The sequence below is a fragment of the Typopeltis vanoorti genome, chromosome 16, assembly GCF_054136105.1.
Source record: "Typopeltis vanoorti isolate ZY-2024b chromosome 16, IOZ_Tvanoo_1.0, whole genome shotgun sequence".
Classification (NCBI taxonomy): Eukaryota; Metazoa; Arthropoda; class Arachnida; order Uropygi; family Thelyphonidae; genus Typopeltis; species Typopeltis vanoorti.
Genome location: NC_143564.1, coordinates 37,087,088 through 37,106,282, shown reverse-complemented (window position 1 = coordinate 37,106,282; position 19,195 = coordinate 37,087,088). Strand labels below are relative to the sequence as shown.

Here is a 19,195-nt window from a genome sequence, read left to right as displayed (position 1 = left end):
TTCTTTCTTATTCTATGTAAATTGATTCGGCTGACTTCCTACCACATCAGCTATACTAATTCTTGTCTATTTCTATATTTAATTTACCATATTCATAAAAATTGTGTCTAAATAGCTGATTTATTTGCTTGTTCTGCATCCATTCAGAATGCAGTTGATACTTTCATTTTTTTTTTTATTGCTGACTTTAATATCAAATTTATTACAACAGTTATTCAGTTAGTCAGGGAATCTTGCAGACTTGTACTGTATTTATTTAGTCATATAACATTACTGCAAAAATAAAAAGCTGAGATTAATATTCCAATTTTGATATCAGGTTTAGTCTGCATTCTGAATGGAAATTTCTATTTCCTTCATAATATGATCCATATAGATGATGGATAACAGAAGATAATGTACATCCTTGTCTGACACCTGGTTTAACATCAAACCATCTAACCATACCTCCTCAATTTTAAGTGCTGACTTACAGCTTAAATAGAGACTATGTACTGCTTGATATAATGCCCCATTTACCATATAACTAGCGTTTTGAATAGCTTTCCTCTTGGCACCTTGTTATATGCCTTTTCCAGATCGATATTACTTAAATACAAATCCTTGTTTTATTCCCATGATTTCTCAACTGTTTGTCGTAAAGTGAAAATCTGATCCTGGCAACCTCTATTTTGTGTGGATTCAGCTTCTTCATCGTCAAGCTTCCCATCCACTACCTTTTTTTGGCTGATTCTCAGAATACACTTGCATAAATTTTAACAGGATCAATTAGCAATGAAATATCTCTATAATTCTCACATTCAGCTTTATTTCCCTTTTTTACAGATTAGATCTATGAGAGCTCTGCTCTGATCATCCGGAATACGACCCTCTGCAAAGGCTTCTAAATTATTCAATAAAGCCACCGACAAACTTTTATACCTCCATATTTGAGCATTTCAAGTCGAATTTAATCTATGCAGCTGCCTTTTCAGATTTCAGGTTTTTGATGACTTTTTCTATTTCAAACCTGAATATGGATTCCTAACTGCATTCTTGTTGGAGTTTTCTAACATCATGCTGACACTGCTTGTTTCATTTTGCAGTCTTTCAAAGCAATTACTCCATATATCTAGAATATCATTATCTTCAGTTTTCATGTTACCTTTATCATGTTTGATTCCTTTTATAGTACGTTTCCCATTTCTAAGCTTTTTCAATAGAATTTTTCATTATACTAAAATATTTTACATCCTTCCTGATATTTACTTTCTATGTTCTTACCAAAGTCTTTCCAGGACTTTTGTTTAGCTAGTTTTACACAGTGCTTCACTTTCATACATATTTCTCTGTATTCTTTAAAAGCACAAGCTGACTTACTTGCCAGGAACTTTTGATATGCTTTCTTCTTTTCCTTGACTGCCTCCTTAACTTCCTGAGTCCACCATGAAGTTCTGATTTTTCTATCTTTACAGACAACCTCATCACATGCCTCTCTGGGATCAATCAATGTTTTCTTCAGGATTTGCCACTGAATCTCCAAGGTTTGATTCTTGTTTTCAACTTTCTTCAATGTTTTTTTGTGTATTTCAGTTTACAGGTCACCTCTGAAAGCTGTTCTTGATTCGTTTTAAAGCTTACACACTCTACTTTTTAATATGAAATTCAGTTTTGTCCTGCTTAAAACTAAATAGTGATTGCTTCCTATTTCAAATCCTCTATATACTCTTGTGTCCTGAACCAGTGAGGGAAAAAATGAATCTGAGCATATTTTTATGTTGGAACATGGTATTAGTAATAACTATTCATATCTTGAACAGAAATCTAGCAGGCATTTGCCATTATTATTAGCTTTGCACTTTCTCCAAATTTTCCCCAAACATTTCTATATGTCTGGTAATCATTTCGTACTCTGCCATTTAGATTTCCAAAACGTTCTGGAACAATCTTCTTTAATGCCTCAAAAGATTCCTCAATTTCTTTGTTCATAGAACCTTTTGTAGGACCATATGCACAAAGAAGTTTCATTGTCCAGTTTCCCATTCTGATATTTGCCCACATCACTCTACTTGATATTGTCTACCATTTAAGAAGATAATACTCATATTTAATGTGAATATTACAGCTACTCCCTTTTTTCCCCTGATTGTTATTGCCTGAATATAACATTTTATATCTGTGGGTTCAAAAGATCACACCTGTTTTGGTCTTCTTTGTTTCAGTCATGCCTATTATGTCGATCTGTTACTTATCGATTCTTCTGCTAATACTAATCTTGAACTCTGTTGATGTTGAGTTGGGATGTGTTTTGGGATTTGTTCCAGTAGCTAACTTTTTGCTGTTTGCCCTTGTTCCCTGACAGAAACAACAGGAGCTTTATTTAACCAGGTGATGCCCCAGCCAGCATGAAATTCTGTCATGTTGTACCATATTTTACATTGTGGTTTAAGCCAATAAGAATACAATTTGGTTGGCTAAATTCCAAATTTTCAGCCCATCCTTATTTATTCAGTATTTATTCAGATAGATAACCTAACAGGTTATCTATCTACCATGAGAAGGTGAGGATTGGACATTAGGTCAGAAGTCCCAGTCAGTTCTCCACATTCCTTAAAAGGGTACATAGAGGTCTCCTCCCAGTTAATACAGTTCAACCCTTAAGCACTCTGATGTTGTTGTTCCTTTCTAGTTTTTTTTCCCTATGCTTTATGTCTTTCTTCTGTTAAATTAATTATCTTATTTTTAAGTTCTCCCAGGTTCCTCAGTTGCAATCTTGTCTGCTGATTTTTTAATCAGTTCCCTTATGATTCCACCTCTCTTTTCTGTTCATTTTAACCATACAGTTTTTATTATTTTTTTTTAAATCATTTATTTTGCATTAATCATTAGTGACATTTTCAGGAAAACAAGCTGGAAAATTCAAGATTTTGTACCTTTGCAAAAAAAATTAGGCTACATGACAGCTGAAGAGCTTCACACTTTTAAAAAGTTCAAAGTTAGAATTTCATAATTACCTATCAAATTCATTACTTTGACATGAGTCTTCTCTTGTTCAAATTTATGAAATTTATGACATGAGTTTTCTAATGTCAAATTTATGATATTCCTTCTCAGACTCATGTCTGAGAAGAATGTCAAAGTGCTTAGTAAAGTGATGATCATGAGAACTTCGCAGTTGACATAGGAAGTTAAAGAAACAGTCAATGAAAATGAAAAGAAGACCTCATAGAAGTTCCTGTTAATAAGCTAGTCAGCATGTGCTCTTAGAGAATATAGGGAAAAGTGTAAGAGAGCTAAGTTAAATGTAAAAGTGGCTACACAAAGTTAATGGAAAGATTCTGGAACGAATTTGATAATGATGATGATAAAAAGAGAATCTACCCGAGTATTCCAGGCAAGATTTATGCTAACTGAGAATAGACCATGAAATATTATTGAAAGTTTAAAAAAAGATGAAGAGCAAGCTGGATTTAGGTTAAATGAAAGTTGACAAGACCAGATTTTTATCAATGCAAATTTCTGGATTCCTAAAAAGTGGCATTAACAGGATTTTCATAGAGAACCCATCCTCTGCTTATAACAATTTTTTTTTTTATGCTCAACTTACCTCTAAGCCTCTAGCTCTGTTAATTCGGCAATACACATCTGTTAAAGTCAAAATTCCATCAGCATCCTTAAAAAACAAAGAAAATTATCAAATTTTTATAATATAAGAAAAAAAAACTAATTAATTATTTAGAAACAAACTATTTAGCGTAAGATGTCTGCATGCATTCATATCAAATATTATACCATTATAAATGATAATATTGCACTTCCAAATGGTGCATTATAATGCTGGTTGACTGATTATAGTAGAAGGATCTGAAGAGTTTGGGGAGACTAGTTCTCTGGTAATAAAACCATCAAATCTAGTTTGTCATCCTGAAAAAAAAAAAAGTGTGGAGAGCATCCACAGACAAATGAAGTTCATGACATGCCTGTAGAATGCTCTTTGAAGAGAGAGCAAGTTTCAAAGTTTGGTTGACAGGTAGAAAAGAAAGAATATGATATAATGGCAACACATAAGTTACTAAAGGGATTTCATAATGCAGAAAATTTTCAGTACATGACAAGGAAGGGAGATTTCTTTCTTCTACGGTTACGCTATGGTCAGCATTCATTGTAAAGAATTTATGGAGACAAAAATCCACATGTTGGAGTAATTACTTTTAATTATGAAAATAATACTCGACGTTTCAACCTCTGTATCGAGGTCATCATCAGGAAAACATACATATGCATAGGACACAATCTACATGATCCTATATGACCCTATACAAAAGTAAGATAAATCTAAATGTTTTGTTAATCATTTACCCTAGCCTGACCTCTATTAAAAATAAAATAAAAATAAAATAAATAAATAAAAAATTATATACAAACATAAATTCATGAAATAAAATAATTTTTTATACATATAAGTATAATAATGAGCAAAAAAATATTAATAAAAAAATGTTTTATACTGGAACTACTTTAAACACATCTCTACACCTTTTATGTTAAAATTTTCTTGTGTTGGGGTTCTGTTATCATGTTCTGGATGCTATATACGAGGGTGGCCTAAAAAGTTCTCGGCCTCAACCATAGATGGCAACACTATTGGCAAGATTTTTTTTTCTAAGTTGGTACATCTGTCATAAGCATCCATGTGAAATTGCAAGTCATTCTACCATATAGTTTGTTTTATACAACTTCTGAAGCAAAAGTATTGTCTGTATCCCTTGAAATGGATAAAATTGAGTATCATGCGGTTATAAAAATTCTTTGTGAAAGAAGGTTTAATGCCAAATGAAATTCATTCGAAGTTCATAAAAGTTTATGGGCACTCTTCTCCTTCATTTTCGACAATTAAGAAATAGGCTGCCAAGTTTGAACGTGCCTTACCAGCCTTGAAGATGATCCATGTGAAGGACATACAAAAAGTGTAACAATACCAGAAATTATTGATCAAGTGCATGATATGGTATTGGATGACCGTAGAGTCAAAGTGCGTGAAATTGCTGAGACTATACGCATTTCAAAAGAATGTGTAGGATATATTTTGAATGAAAAATTGCATATGAAAAAGCTTCGTGCAAGATGGATTTGCAAATGAAAAAGCTTTGCACTCACTGGACCTTATATCCAGCACAGAAAGAGCAGTTGTTTAAGTATAATATTAGTATAATATTTTAGTATAATATTATCACCTGCTTAATGAATAGCATAAATGGTTAGAAAAGTATCATTTGGTCAAATATCAAAATATTATAACATGCTATAAAGTTTTGAGTCATTTGTAACCATTATTATCATACAAAACATGACATCTTATGTCATGTTTTTTTATGTCAATCACATCTCATTATTACAAACTGAGAGCCAAAAATTACCATTTAATTAAGAAAGAATTATGTTCATTAATTATATACAAATTGGTTAATGGCATAAAACCACGATGTTCTTGTTTGCACAAATTATAATAAATTTAGTTTAATCCTTTATCCAAGTGTGAGCAAACAAAGTTTGCGCCTGAAAGTATCTTCAGGACTGGGTTAAGGTGATACAACACCAGGGCAACTCGTTGCAAAGGTGGAGCAAGCTACCAACACTCCTATCTTAGTATCTCCTATAATGCAAAACACATCTCCTTGCGGATATGTCTAATGTTATGCATTAAGGGAAGGGCCACTACCCAGACCGGTTTCGACCTTTATTGAGGTCTCTTCAGTGGGAGCCAGGCCCATCCGCAAGGAGATGTGTTTTGCATTATAGGAGATACTAAGATAGGAGTGTTGGTATCTTGCTCCACCTTTGCAACGAGTTGCCCTGGTGTTGTATCACCTTAACCCAGTCCTGAAGATACTTTCAGGCGCAAACTTTGTTTGCTCACACTTGGATAAAGGATTAAACTAAATTTATTATACTCTAACCAAGTGGAAAATAAACTTTCAACATCTTTCTCTAAATCCAGAGTAATTTATTAAAAAAGGGTGGCACACCAATTGGCAATTCCTATAGGTGGAGATGACCTGCTAATGCTTCTGCCTGATATCTCGACTTGGGCCTGGCTCCCACTGAAGAGACCTCAATAAAGGTCGAAACCGGTCTGGGTAGTGGCCCTTCCCTTAATGCATAACATTAGACATATCCGCAAGGAGATGTGTTTTGCATTATAGGAGATACTAAGATAGGAGTGTTGGTAGCTTGCTCCACCTTTGCAACGAGTTGCCCTGGTGTTGTATCACCTTAACCCAGTCCTGAAGATACTTTCAGGCGCAAACTTTGTTTGCTCACACTTGGATAAAGGATTAAACTAAATTTATTATACTCTAACCAAGTGGAAAATAAACTTTGCACAAATTAATTCTGCAGGAACGTGAGGAATATTATGAATATAACTATAATGAAGTCATTGGCAAATATTTCAGCATAAACTATTGATTTTACCTGGAAGTACTATTTTTTTCTAACATACATTGAGTGGCAATTTATTAAGTACACCTAACAGCAAAACAATTTCCTTTAGCCCAGAGAACATCAACTTCTCAGAGTACAGTATTTATTATGTACCAAAGATGTTCCATGAGATTCTAGCTCACTAACACTTGATCACCTTATAGCACTGCTTTAGACTGAACCCTCAGAAGATTTCTGTTACAAATATCTCATCATATTCAAATAGACATCATATTAAAATAGACACCATCACTAGTGTTAAGGAACATAATTTGTGTCAAGAAAACACATTCCATACCAACATGTTACCAGCCTGTAGTTACCATCTGGCACGATGAGATTAGTACGATGATTCATACTGTTTCACCATATCCTAGATATGCCTTCAGCATTGAATAACTGAAATTGGGATTTGTAAATGGACATGGAACACCATATACCCTAGCTGCATGTTTCAGTAGACAGAAGTCAGACTTGAAAGATGTTTAAAACTATTTTGTGGCATTGATGGTTGAAATACTATGTTCCAATATGCTTCTTTAGAACACAGTGAACTTATCATGGCCAGAGTATAGTAGTAGACATCTGACCATTTGATTAACTGAAGTACATTAGTTAGACTAAATTATTCATGTAAATCCTCCATTGATCTTGCACAATAACAAACCATTTTAAGCTTAGACACAGACAAAATTAGGGAAGGACATGCCTGGTCCCAACTAGCACAAAATGTTCAAAGTCATACAAAACACACCAGTGATCTTTACCGTGTTGAAATATGTGCACCCATGTATGGGCACACACCCAATTCTATCTATTGTTTATAGTCTACAGCAGACATGTAACACTCGAACAAAGTAGTATGAAAATACTGTAAAAATGGCAAAAACAGTAATGAAATAAATGTATGAATTTATGTATTCTGATAACAAAAGAGTTTTTCATCATAATATTAGTATCCCCATGGAGAAAGTCAGTGATGCAATTCTTTGAACATGAAGACCTGTGCTTGATCTAGGATGCAGGGAAAGTTTTTAAGAACTGACATACAAGTGGCATGGTTTTTTTCCAACAAAACAAAATAACCAGCCAGATAGCATAGGCATACAGATAGATACTGCTATGCAGAAGCATAGCAATACTACAGAGATGAAATGAACCACATTATCATTAACAAAATCAAGTTTATAAGAAGCCAAATTACTCAGCCCTAAGATTACATAATACAGTTTGTATAGAATTTTGCAGGAGAATAACTCAGAAGACATACAAAAGCTGAGTGAGTGTCATAATTAGTGAAACATCAATTTTTGGTCATGTAACTTTATTACCAAACGACAACACTAGATGGCATGATATGTCACACCATTTGAAAATGGTGACTTTCGATGGTGCAGAGTGAGCACGTTATGTGTTTTGGTTTGAGGAAACAAAGTCTGCAACACAAATTCAGAGGAATTTCCATATGCAATACAGCAAAGAACCTCCTAGTAGACACACAATCTACACGTGGTACAAGAATTTTGTGGAAACAGGCTGTTCAGTGCATCATCGAAGGTCAACAGGAAGGCCACATGCTGCCAAAGCTGTTGTGGAAGAGGTTCGGGAAAGTTTCCAGAGAAGCCCTGGAAAGTCAACCAGACAGGCATCTCATCAAATTGGAATTTCACATATGACTGTGTGGTGTGTTTTATGACAGCATCTACATTTAAGACCCAACAGATTTATGCTTATACAACATTTGAAGAAAGACGATAAGATATGCCAGGATTTCTGTATATGAAAATGATCAGTAGGATAGAACAAAATGAGGACTTTTTGGATATGATTGTTTTCAGTAACGAATGCACTTTTCAACCATAAGTGGGCACGTGAACACTCAACAACTACAGAATTTGGGGAAGTGAAAATCAACATGTTCACATCACCCTAAAGGCTAACATTTTTTTGTGCCATAAGCAAGAAGAAAGTGTATGGACCCACCTTTTTTTCTGACTTTTTCGGAGTCTACCGTTACTGGTGGTGTGTATCTGGACATGCTACAAAGGTACTTAATACCACAATTAGACAATGATGACCATAACTAATGCTTACATTTCCAATAAGATGGACAGACTTAAAGTCGTACCTCAACACTCATTTTCCAGGCAGATGAATTGGTAGGGGGTGCATGTAGCATGGCCACTGTGTTTCCCCACTACTACCAGCCAATTCGGATGAGCTGCATTCTAGAATTACTGCTGCCACTGCTGAAGTTATGCCAGGAAATTGATTATAGATGGAATGTCTGCAGAATTACTGGAGGAAGTCATATCGAACTTTAACTGTCTGTGTTGGAACTTCAAGTGTTACACATTTGCACAGTAATAAAAATTGTATATCTATTGCTATTTACCTTCCATTGTCATTCAAAGTTATATACTCCCCTCCTCCTTTTGAAACACCCTGTATTACCAGAAGATTAGTCTGAATTTCTTAGCCTTGAGAAATTCAGGCTAATCTTAAAGTAAAATATACTAATAGCTAAATCAATTTGTCCAAATAAAATATTTTATCAGTACAGTGGGTGATCGGTTAACGAACAGTTCGGACTGTGAACAAATCAGACAACAAACACTTTTGTGAAAGATTTTTATGTTCGGACAACAAACACATGTTCGGAAAACGAACACCTCACAGAACAAACACAAGAAGAAGTGACGCTGTGTAAGATTTGTAGAACTGTATTTTACTGCATGCCAGTTCTCCTCAACGATGACATTAAAAACGTTTTGGAAAGAAAAATTTGATATTCTTGAAGCTATCCAGCTTCTGGAACGAGACTTTGACAATTGTATACATAATCTTTTTGTGAGCTAGTTGATTTCTGTTCTCTGAATTTTTGTAAGTGCTTTTCTGAACTTTTTATTTAAAAAAAAAAAAAAACTAATAACATTATGGTTCCTAAAAAGAGTGGAGTGTCAAGAACTGTGCTCACCATAGAAACCAAGCAAGAGATAGTAGCCAAGGTAGAGAGTGGACAGAAGATGTCTGATGTTGCTAGGCAGTATGGCTTGAACAGGTCTACAGTAGGCACAATCTTAGCTAAGAAAGATATAATCAAGAAGACTCAAGCAGCTAAAGGAGTAACAAAAATCACATCTGAGAAACAAAGATGTGCCATTCATGAAAAAATGGAGAGATTGCTTTTAGTTTGGATAAAAGAAAGGGAAATGAAAAGAGATGTAACTAGTATAACTATCATTCAAGAGAAGAACATACTCCACATTCGTCACATGAGGAGATAGAATTCAAGGCCACCACTGGATGGTCTGCAAAGTTTAGAAGGAGATCTGGCATTAAACATGTGGTAATGCACGGTGAGTCTGCTAGTGCAGATAAAGAAGAAGCTGAGAAGTTCTGTCTCAAATTTCAAGAATTCATTAAAAAAGGATATTGTCCACAACAAATTTTCAATTGCGATGAAACTGGTTTATTTAGGAAGCGCATGCTGAACCATACCTACATCACGAAAGATGAGAAAAATATTCCTGGGCATAAACCCATGAAAGACCATTTGACGTTACTTTTGGGAGCTAACGCTAGTGGTGATATGAAGCTTAAACCGCTTCTTGTCTATCACTCTGAGACCCCTAGAGCATTCAACAAAAATTCCATAATTAAAGAAAGACTGCCAGTGATGTGGAGATCGAATGAAAGGGCATGGGTCAGGCAGGTTTTTTTCCAAAGAATGGCTGTTTAAAGTTTGTGCCCCAAGTATCAAGGATTACCTTCAGATCAATGAATTGCCATTGAAAGCACTGTTGCTATTGGACAATGCACCAGGACACCCAAAACACCTTGAAGATAATTTGCTGGAAGAATTTCCCTGGCTGAGTTCAGTTTCTGCCTCCAAATACTACTTCATTGATTCAGCCAATCGATCAGGAGGTTATTGCAGGTTTCAAGAAATTGTACACCAGCGTGCTGTTTCGTCAGTGTTTTGAAGCATGCCAGTTCTCCTCAACGATGACATTAAAAACGTTTTGGAAAGAAAAATTTGATATTCTTGAAGCTATCTGGCTCATTCAAAAAGCGTGGTCAGAAGTCACTCAATGACAGTTGAATTCTGCTTGGCGAAAGCTGTGTCCATCCTGCATTCAGGGAGATGGAGATGATGTCCCTGAAATTATGGATGAAATTGTGAAAACTGCTAGAGATCTGGAATTGGAGGTGAATGAAGTTGACATTGAAGAGCTCATAATGGAACATGAAAATGATCTGATGACAGAAGAACAGAAGAATGGCACCCAAACTGGTTGAGGTCAATATGCTTCGGGATCTCTACAACGACAATGCAATTAATCACTTCCAAAAAATCCTGAAGAAGAGAGAAAAGCAATTGACATTGGACAGATTCTTTAACGCCCCACAAACGGAAAAAAAAAAAACACGACTGATGAAAATGCAAGACTGTGTATGTATGTATTATTGTTATTATAAATAAACGTAGTAAGAAATTATATAATTATTTATTTATATAATTTCTTTGGTAAATCGATGATCGGTTAACGATTCAGGTAGCAAACATCGTCTTTGAACGGATTATGTTCGTTAACTGATCAACCTCTGTATTTCATAATAACAAATAAAAAAAATTAATTGAAAAGGACTAAAAGATTTAATAAGAAATAAGTATAACTGACTCTGAAACCCCACAGGCCTATTATCCAATCATTGTGTGGAAGACTGGCTAAGCTCATAGCTTGAATAGCATGACACTATGTTTTGAATTACTCCATCCATACCAAAATGTGTCATTACAAGATGAAGGAATATTTTAACATATTTTTTCCAAGCTAATGAAGTAGGCTGATTGTAAGCACTGCTGCTTTATCTCTTATACAATAAAAAATTTTAAATGACTAGGGAGCATGTTCAGAACATACACAATTCTATCAGCTATTAAAGAAAGATTAAGACTCCCCCCTCTTATTTTTTCAACTACAGAGCACATTTCATGTGGTTTCTACTGGACAAATAAACACCTTTACATACTACACAGTTTGCTTAACAACTTATCATGAAATTAATATGCATCTTGATTACTTATGAATATCATATTTAACTCCTATTTCTATAAATTAATACCAAATAATACTTTATTCTCCTTTAAAAATATATTCAATAATACATTTTCTGGAAATTTCTGACTGCTTTTGTTCAACTGCATAAGAGGTCATCATTATCATCAAATTCCTGGTATAATACCCTCAAGGGGTGTACAGAATATAATAGTACTACATGAAAAATTTACATCATTACTAACTTCCTATCTACAATTTTCCTCCAAATCAGCCTGTCACCTATCAAGACTCCAATATTATCAGATTTTATATTTCTGTCGTCTAAGGCACTTTTTACTGTATCAATCCACCTATATCTTGGTTTTCCTCTGGGTCTTTTTCCTGCCAACCTGGCAGAGAACACGTGTTTTGATAATCTTTCCTCTCCCATTCTGTTTAAGTGACCATACGATCTGAGATTAGCTCTGCTTATGCATTTCTGGATGCTGACAATGTCAAGTTCTTTCCTAATATCCTCGTTTTTAATATGATATTGCCATTCATGTCATCTGTTCATGGCACTAATCTTGCTCAGATCCATAAGTTAAAATTTGTTTGAACACTGTCTTATATACAGTTAATTTAGTGGTTTGACTAATTTCTCTCTAATTCCATATAAATTTATTCAGCTGACTTCCTACCACACCAGCTTTGTTGATTCTGTTGTCCATTTCCATATTTAATTTACCATCTTCATTAAAAATTGTGCAGGTAGCTGAAATGTTTTACTTGTTCTATAGGTTCTCCATTCACAATGCAGTTGATATTTTCAACTGTTTTCATTGCCTTTGTCTTGTTATCGGATGCTTAAGGGTCAAAGTTGCATAACTGAGAGGAGAACTCTACATAGCCATTAAACGAATGTGGAGAACCGACCAGGGCTTCTGACCTAAAGTCCAACCCTCACCTTCACGTGGTGCACCATGTTAGGTATCTACCTGGATACTGAACGAACGAGGATGTGCTACCAATTTGGGATTTAGCCGACCAAATTGCAATTCTTATTGGCTTAAACCAAATTACAAAATGATGGTACAACATGACAAAATTTCATGCCGGCTGGGGCGTCAGCCAGTTAAACAAGGCCGCCGTTGTTTTCACCAGGGGAACCAGGGTGAACAGCAAAAAGTCAGCTACTGGAACAAATCTGAAAACACGCCCCAACTCAACATCACCAAAGTTAAAGATTGGTACTATCAACATAAGAAGCCTGAATGGCAAAGAAATGGAGCTAGCTGAGAAATTAGAGAAGTACAAGATCGACATAATAGGGGTTACTGAAACAAAAAAGACAAAAACTGGTGAGATCTTTCTGAGCCATAAATACAAAATGTTATATTCAGGCAATGACAATCAAGGAAAAGAAGGAGTAGTCATTGTATTCAACACTAAATATGAAGCTAATCTTCTTGAATGGCAGGCAGTCTCAAGTAGAGTGATGTGGGCAAATATCAGAATGGGGAACTGGACAATGAGATTTATTTGTGCCTATGGTCCCACAGAAGGTTCTACTAAGGTAGAAGTGGAGGAATTTTTTGAGGATTTAGAGGAAGCATCTGACACGTTGAAAAAGGAAAAGTTGGTCCTTGTTGGGGATCTAAATAGCAGAGGTGGGAAATGATTGTCAGACATACAAAAATATATTGGGAAAATTTGGAGAAAAGAGCAAAGCTAATAATAATGGCAAATATTTGTTGATTTCTGCTCAGGACATGGACTGGTTATTACTAACACCATGTCCCAACATAAAAAATGTGCACAAATTCACATGGAGAGAAGAAATAAGAAAAGTCTCATTGACTATGTTATTGTTGATAGTGATGTTTTCTCCCTTGTGCAGGACACCAGAGTGTACAGAGGATTTGAAATTGGAAGTGATCACTATTTAGTCTTGAGCAGGATAAAATTGAATTTCATATTGAAAAGAATAACATGTAAGAAAGTTTTAAAGCGAATAAAAGTTGAGCAGCTCTCAGATGTGAACTGTAGACTAAAATACACAAAGATTATTGAAGAAAAAAATGAAAGAGTTTGAGAACAGGAACCAAACTTTAGAGATTCAGTGGCAAGCCTTGAAGAAAACCTTGATTGATTCAGCCAGAGAGGCATGTGGTGAGGTTGTCTGCAAGGATAGAAAAATCAGAACTCCATGTTGGACACAGGAAGTTAAAGAGGCAGTGAAGGAAAAGAAGAAAGATATCAAAAGTTCCTGGCAAATAAGTCAGCTTGTGCTCTTAGAGAATACAGAGACAACTGCAAGAATGTTAAACAGTGTGTAAAACTAACTAAACAAAAATCATGGGAGGACTTTGGCAAGAACATAGAAAATAAATATCAAGAATGTAGCAAAATATTTTGGAGGTTGTTGAAGAAGCTTAGAAACGGAGGAAAGAGTACTGTAAAAGGAGTTAGAGATGATAAAGGTGACATGAAAATGGGAGAAAAAGATATCCTTGAAGTATGGAGTATTTACTTCGAAAAATTGCTAAATAAAACAAGCAGTGATAGCACATTGGTAAAAGACACTCAACAGGCATACAGTCAGAATATATATCCACACTTGAAGTAGAAAAAACCATCAAAGGCTTAAAATGTGGAAGGCAGCAGGAGTAGATGATATTCAAAAAATGCTGAAGTATGGTGGTATAAGTCTTGCAGTGGCTGCACTGTATAGTTCAGAAGTCCTGGACAGAGGGACGAATTCACGATGATTGAAGTAGAGCTCTCATAGTACCCATATATAAAAAGGGAAATAAAACTGAATGTGAGAATTACAGAGGTATTTCCCTACTGAGTGTTCCTGGCAAGATCTATGCAAGTATACTTGAGAAACGGTTGAGAAGAATTGTAGAAGAAAAGCTTGGTGAAGAACAAGCTGGATTCAGGCCAAATAGAGGCTGTCAGGATCAGATCTTCACTTTACGACAAATAGTGGACAAATCATGGGAATATAACAAAGATCTCTATTTAAGTTTTTTTAAGAAAAGGCATATGATAAGATGCCAAGAGAGAAGATATTCAATACGATACAGTTATATGATGTCAATGGGTATATACATTATATAAAGCAATATTTAGTCTTTATTTGAGTTGTAAGTCAGCAGTTAGAATTGAAGGAAGTAGAGGAAGCTGGTTTAATGTTAAATCTGGTGTCAGATAAGGATGTACATTATCCCCTCTGTTATTCATTATCTATATGGATCACATTATGAAGGAAAGTAGTATTAAACCTGATATCAAAACTGGAGGTGTTAATGTCTGCTCTTTGCTTTATGCAGATGATGTTATACTTCTAAATAAATCTGCTACAAGTCTGCAAGATTCTCTGACTAAAATGAATAACTGTTGTAATAGATATGGTATGAAGGTCAGCAATAAAAAGACAAAGACAATGAAAATAGGCAGAATCGTTGAAAATGTCAACTGCGTTGTGAATGGAGAACCTGTGGAACAAGTTAAACATTTCAGTTACTTAGGCACAATTTTTAGTGAAGATGGTAAATTAAGTATGGAAATAGAAAACAGAATCAACAAAGCTGGTATGGTAGGAAGTCAATTGAATAAATTCATATGGAATAAGAGAGAAATTAGTCTGAACACTAAATTAGCTGTATACAAGACAGTGTTCAATCCAGTTTTAATTTATGGATCTGAGAGCTGTGTCAGAAGTAAAACACTTGACCAAAGACTAGAGATCACAGATATGAGAATCCTGAGAAAGATTAGTGGCATGAACAGATGGCATCAATGGCAATATCATATTAAAAACAAGGGTATTAGGAAAGAACTTGACATTGTCAGCATCCAGGAATGCATTAGCAGAGCTAATCTCAGGTGGTATGGTCATTTAAACAGAAACGGCGAGGAAAGATTGGCAAAACAAGTTCTCTATGCCAGGTTGGCAGGAAAACGACTCAGAGGAAGACCAAGATATGGGTGGATAGATACGGTACAAAGTGCCTTAGACGACAGAAATATAAGATCTGATAACATTGGAGTCTTGACAAGTAACAGACTGATCTGGAGGAAAATTGTAGATAGGAAGTTAGTAAAGATGTAAATTTTTCATGTAGTACTATCATATCCTGTACACTGCTTGAGGGTACATGTCAGGAATTTGATGATGAATAGGGATACAGACAACACCTTTGCTTTTGACAGCTGCATAAAACAAACTACTTGATAGAATGACTTGCAATTTCATGAATACTTATGATAGATGTACCAACTTAGAAAAAATAATTTTGCCGATAGTGTTGTCATCTATGGTCGAGGCCGAGAACTTTTCAGACCAATCTCGTATAATTGAAATCTCAGCAATTATTGCTAACAGAGTAATGTTTTTTTTTGAAAGGTTCACATATGATCAATATTCATGTATAAAAGTCGATAATCAATAAACTGTCATGTTATTTCATCATGTTAAAAAGAATTGAATGCAAAACCAAAAATTTCAAGTACAGTAATCTACCATTTAACTACCCTTCTGGTAAAGCACCACTTAATTATACTTCAATTATCTGATCCTTCAATTATCAGAACAGCAAATTGCCATCCTAGATGTAGTTGGATTACTGGAACTGAATTACTTACTTTTAGTGGTTGCTCTAAAACTTCTGCTAATTGCTTTGCAAGCTCAGAGTGGTATGCATTCCCAGATCCATGAGTTTCTTTTGTAACCGGGTCACTAATTCCAAGACTCAGCAAGTGTGCCTTAAACTGTACTGTCTGAAAATGGAAATTGCATTAACTTCCCATTAAGCAATTGTTGCATACTTTAAATACAGCCTTTTTTTAAAAAATAATCAACTTATCACTTTAATTTAAATATGCTGAATGCAGTTGCCTGAAAAAAAAATTCCGGCATTCAGCGGGGGGGGGGGGGGGGACGATAAATTTAAAAAATAATAATAAATAATCAGAAACAAGTCTGTTGTAATATCAGGGATGGTCATTACCCAAACATATGTTATTGCATATAATAACTAATAGGTCACCATCAATTGCAAATCCAACACACAAGCAGTAGCTAGTAATTTATCACACTAAGTAGTTCTTAGTATCATTGCTGAAGAAACTAAAGCTCTGAGGCCAGTAAAAATGCTGTTAATTTATATTTTGAAAATTATAGGAAACAGCAACTTGGAACTCCTGCTAATATGTATATGCAATTCATAAGCAAAATTATATATATATTTATACTCCACATGTATTCATTGGTTGATTTATTCATTCTTTTTTACTCACTCACCCACACATGTTTTCATATTCACTTTATGCAAAGAATCTTGTAATTGCATGTACTATAAATGCAATTTTTATGGACATAGTATAATTTTGTTTTTAATTTTATCTTACTTGTAATTTACTGAAATATTCTTTGCACGTTTTTGTAATAACCTATGCACTTCTTTAGTGATTAGCTAAGTTAGTTTATTGTTGTATTGATGACTATATTTACAATTCCCCCATGGGTTCCTATTAGTATTATGTCACTGACTATAAAGCACTACAAAGAACAAGAGCATTGTGTAACATCTGTTGTCATTCCATTCTTGCTTCATATAACTGTCTGTTCTTTGTGCATTCACTCTGATGAAGTGATGAGATACTCATCATGAAACGTAAATGTTAAATAATATAAAGAAAAATAAAACATTTAATATATGTGTATAATAAGTTCATCAAATATATGATGAATTTACTGATACTGTTGGACATTGCTAAGGCATCAGACAGGATACCACATGAAAGGCAGTTGCATAAACTAGAGGATATGGGATTGGAATATAAGCTATTTACCTAGATAAATCTGTGGCTGATGGACAGGTATCAGAAAGTAGTATATGGGAAGGTGACTCCCAGGGAACAGTCCTTAGATCACTTGTTCAACTGTTCACTGATGATGATGCAAAGAAGCACTGAGCCTTGCAGCTTACCACTAGTCACATGCTTTCTGGATTCTGCTCCTCCATACATACTACTTTTTGGTATCTGTCCATCAGCCACTATTTTATCCATATCACCAGTTTCATATCCATCCCATAAGATGAAGTTTGCATAACAAACTTGAACTTATGGGGTGTAACCATTCCCTTTATCTAACTCAGCTGTCACTCTATTATAAAAAGCTAGCAGATTACTAAGATAGCATGAATGACCCTTCACAAAGCCATGCTACTCATCTTAGAGTATCTATCATATTCTTATCTACCTATTCCTGAATTCTCTTTTTGACTAACTCTTCCAGCACTTGTACCCCCACTCCTGACATGGTCTATAATTTGCTCCCATAGACTTAGATTCTCTTTTATGCAAAGGAATTAATTTGCCCTCCTTCCACTCTCTTGGGAGCTTTCCAGAGTCAACACTTAAATTAAACAATCTAGTCAAAGCATCAGTAGTTCCCCAGCACATTTTCAAATAAAACCAGAGCCAATATCCCATCCAACCCCACAGCTGTATTTGCATTCAGATTCTGCAATATACTAAGTACTTCCAATTCTTCAACTTCTGTTCCCACTTCAGTCCTTATAACCTCTGTCATAATAATATCTTCACTTGGATGATATACCCTTGCAAAATGATCAGTAACTCAAGAATTTCATCTGCCTCCATTACCTACCATCTGCACTCATTAAAGTAATCCTTCCATACCCATTCTTTCTCCTGCTTGCCACAACAAAAACCTCTTTGGGATTTTCTTTTGCCTGTTCAGCTAATTTCCTCTCATAATATGATTGTGTCTTCCTTACCATGCTGGTCTCTTTTCTTTTGAGCCTAATCCTTGTATTGTTCATGAGTTAAATGGTTACCTTTTTTCTTATATACCCTCCAACATTTTCTTTGTTTGTAGCCAATGCTTAATGATACTACTTATCCATCTAACTCCTACCCAATTTATCCTCCTGACCTTGGGTATACAGTGTGATATTGCTTCCTCCATATACTCCATGTACTGTGGACATCCTTCCCTTGAAGATCTTTATATGCCATGGTACTGCTTCAAGCTACCCCTTAAGTGTATCATAATCATCTGTCTTGTAGTTTCACACATACTGCAATTTCCACATTTTGCTATCCCCAAAGTCAAGGCCACATGGCTCCAGCTAATGACTCTAGCCTCTCCAAATACCGAGGTGAGGGCAATGGAGCAGTAGTTTAATGGTGGACTTATCTCAGTCAAAAAAAAAAAAAAAAGCAAGCAAGCTGGATAAAACCTCATGTCCATGCTGATGGATAGATGCCACATGAATAGAACAGCTTGTAAAGTTGGTGAAGATGTGTGTTAATTTCGAAGCACAAACTCATAACACATCTGGAGAGATACTATCCGGGGAGGACTTAGCAAATAATTCAGCTTCTCTTTCAGCTTGGATTGTGAAGTTAGAAGGGGAAATTAGTAAGAATTGTGTATGATGAAATCTCCGAGAATGATTATCTGACTGGGTGATTAGAATGTACATAATCAACTTTCAGAGACAGATAATCATAAAGGTAGTATAATAAGAATTAGGAGAGTGGTAAAGGCAGGAAATGAAGACAACAAAATGAGGCAAGGAAATAAATCTTGGGCCAAAGCAGATTAAAGGAAATTCCAAGTCTGATATCTTCCTATGGCATGAGAT

The 19,195-nt window shown here is 35.1% G+C and overlaps 1 protein-coding gene across 1 annotated transcript in view; it reads right to left on the bottom strand.

The window, feature by feature from the left end:
- Positions 1-19,195, bottom strand: part of Vps36 (vacuolar protein sorting 36) — a 211,821-nt gene that overhangs the window by 61,353 nt on the left and 131,273 nt on the right. The window contains exons 8-9 of the mRNA XM_090406161.1: positions 16,161-16,295; positions 3,587-3,652 (exon numbers count right to left, since the gene is read on the bottom strand). Of these exons, the coding sequence (XP_090262287.1) occupies positions 3,587-3,652; positions 16,161-16,295 (201 nt within the window). The remainder of the gene's footprint in view (positions 1-3,586; positions 3,653-16,160; positions 16,296-19,195) is intronic.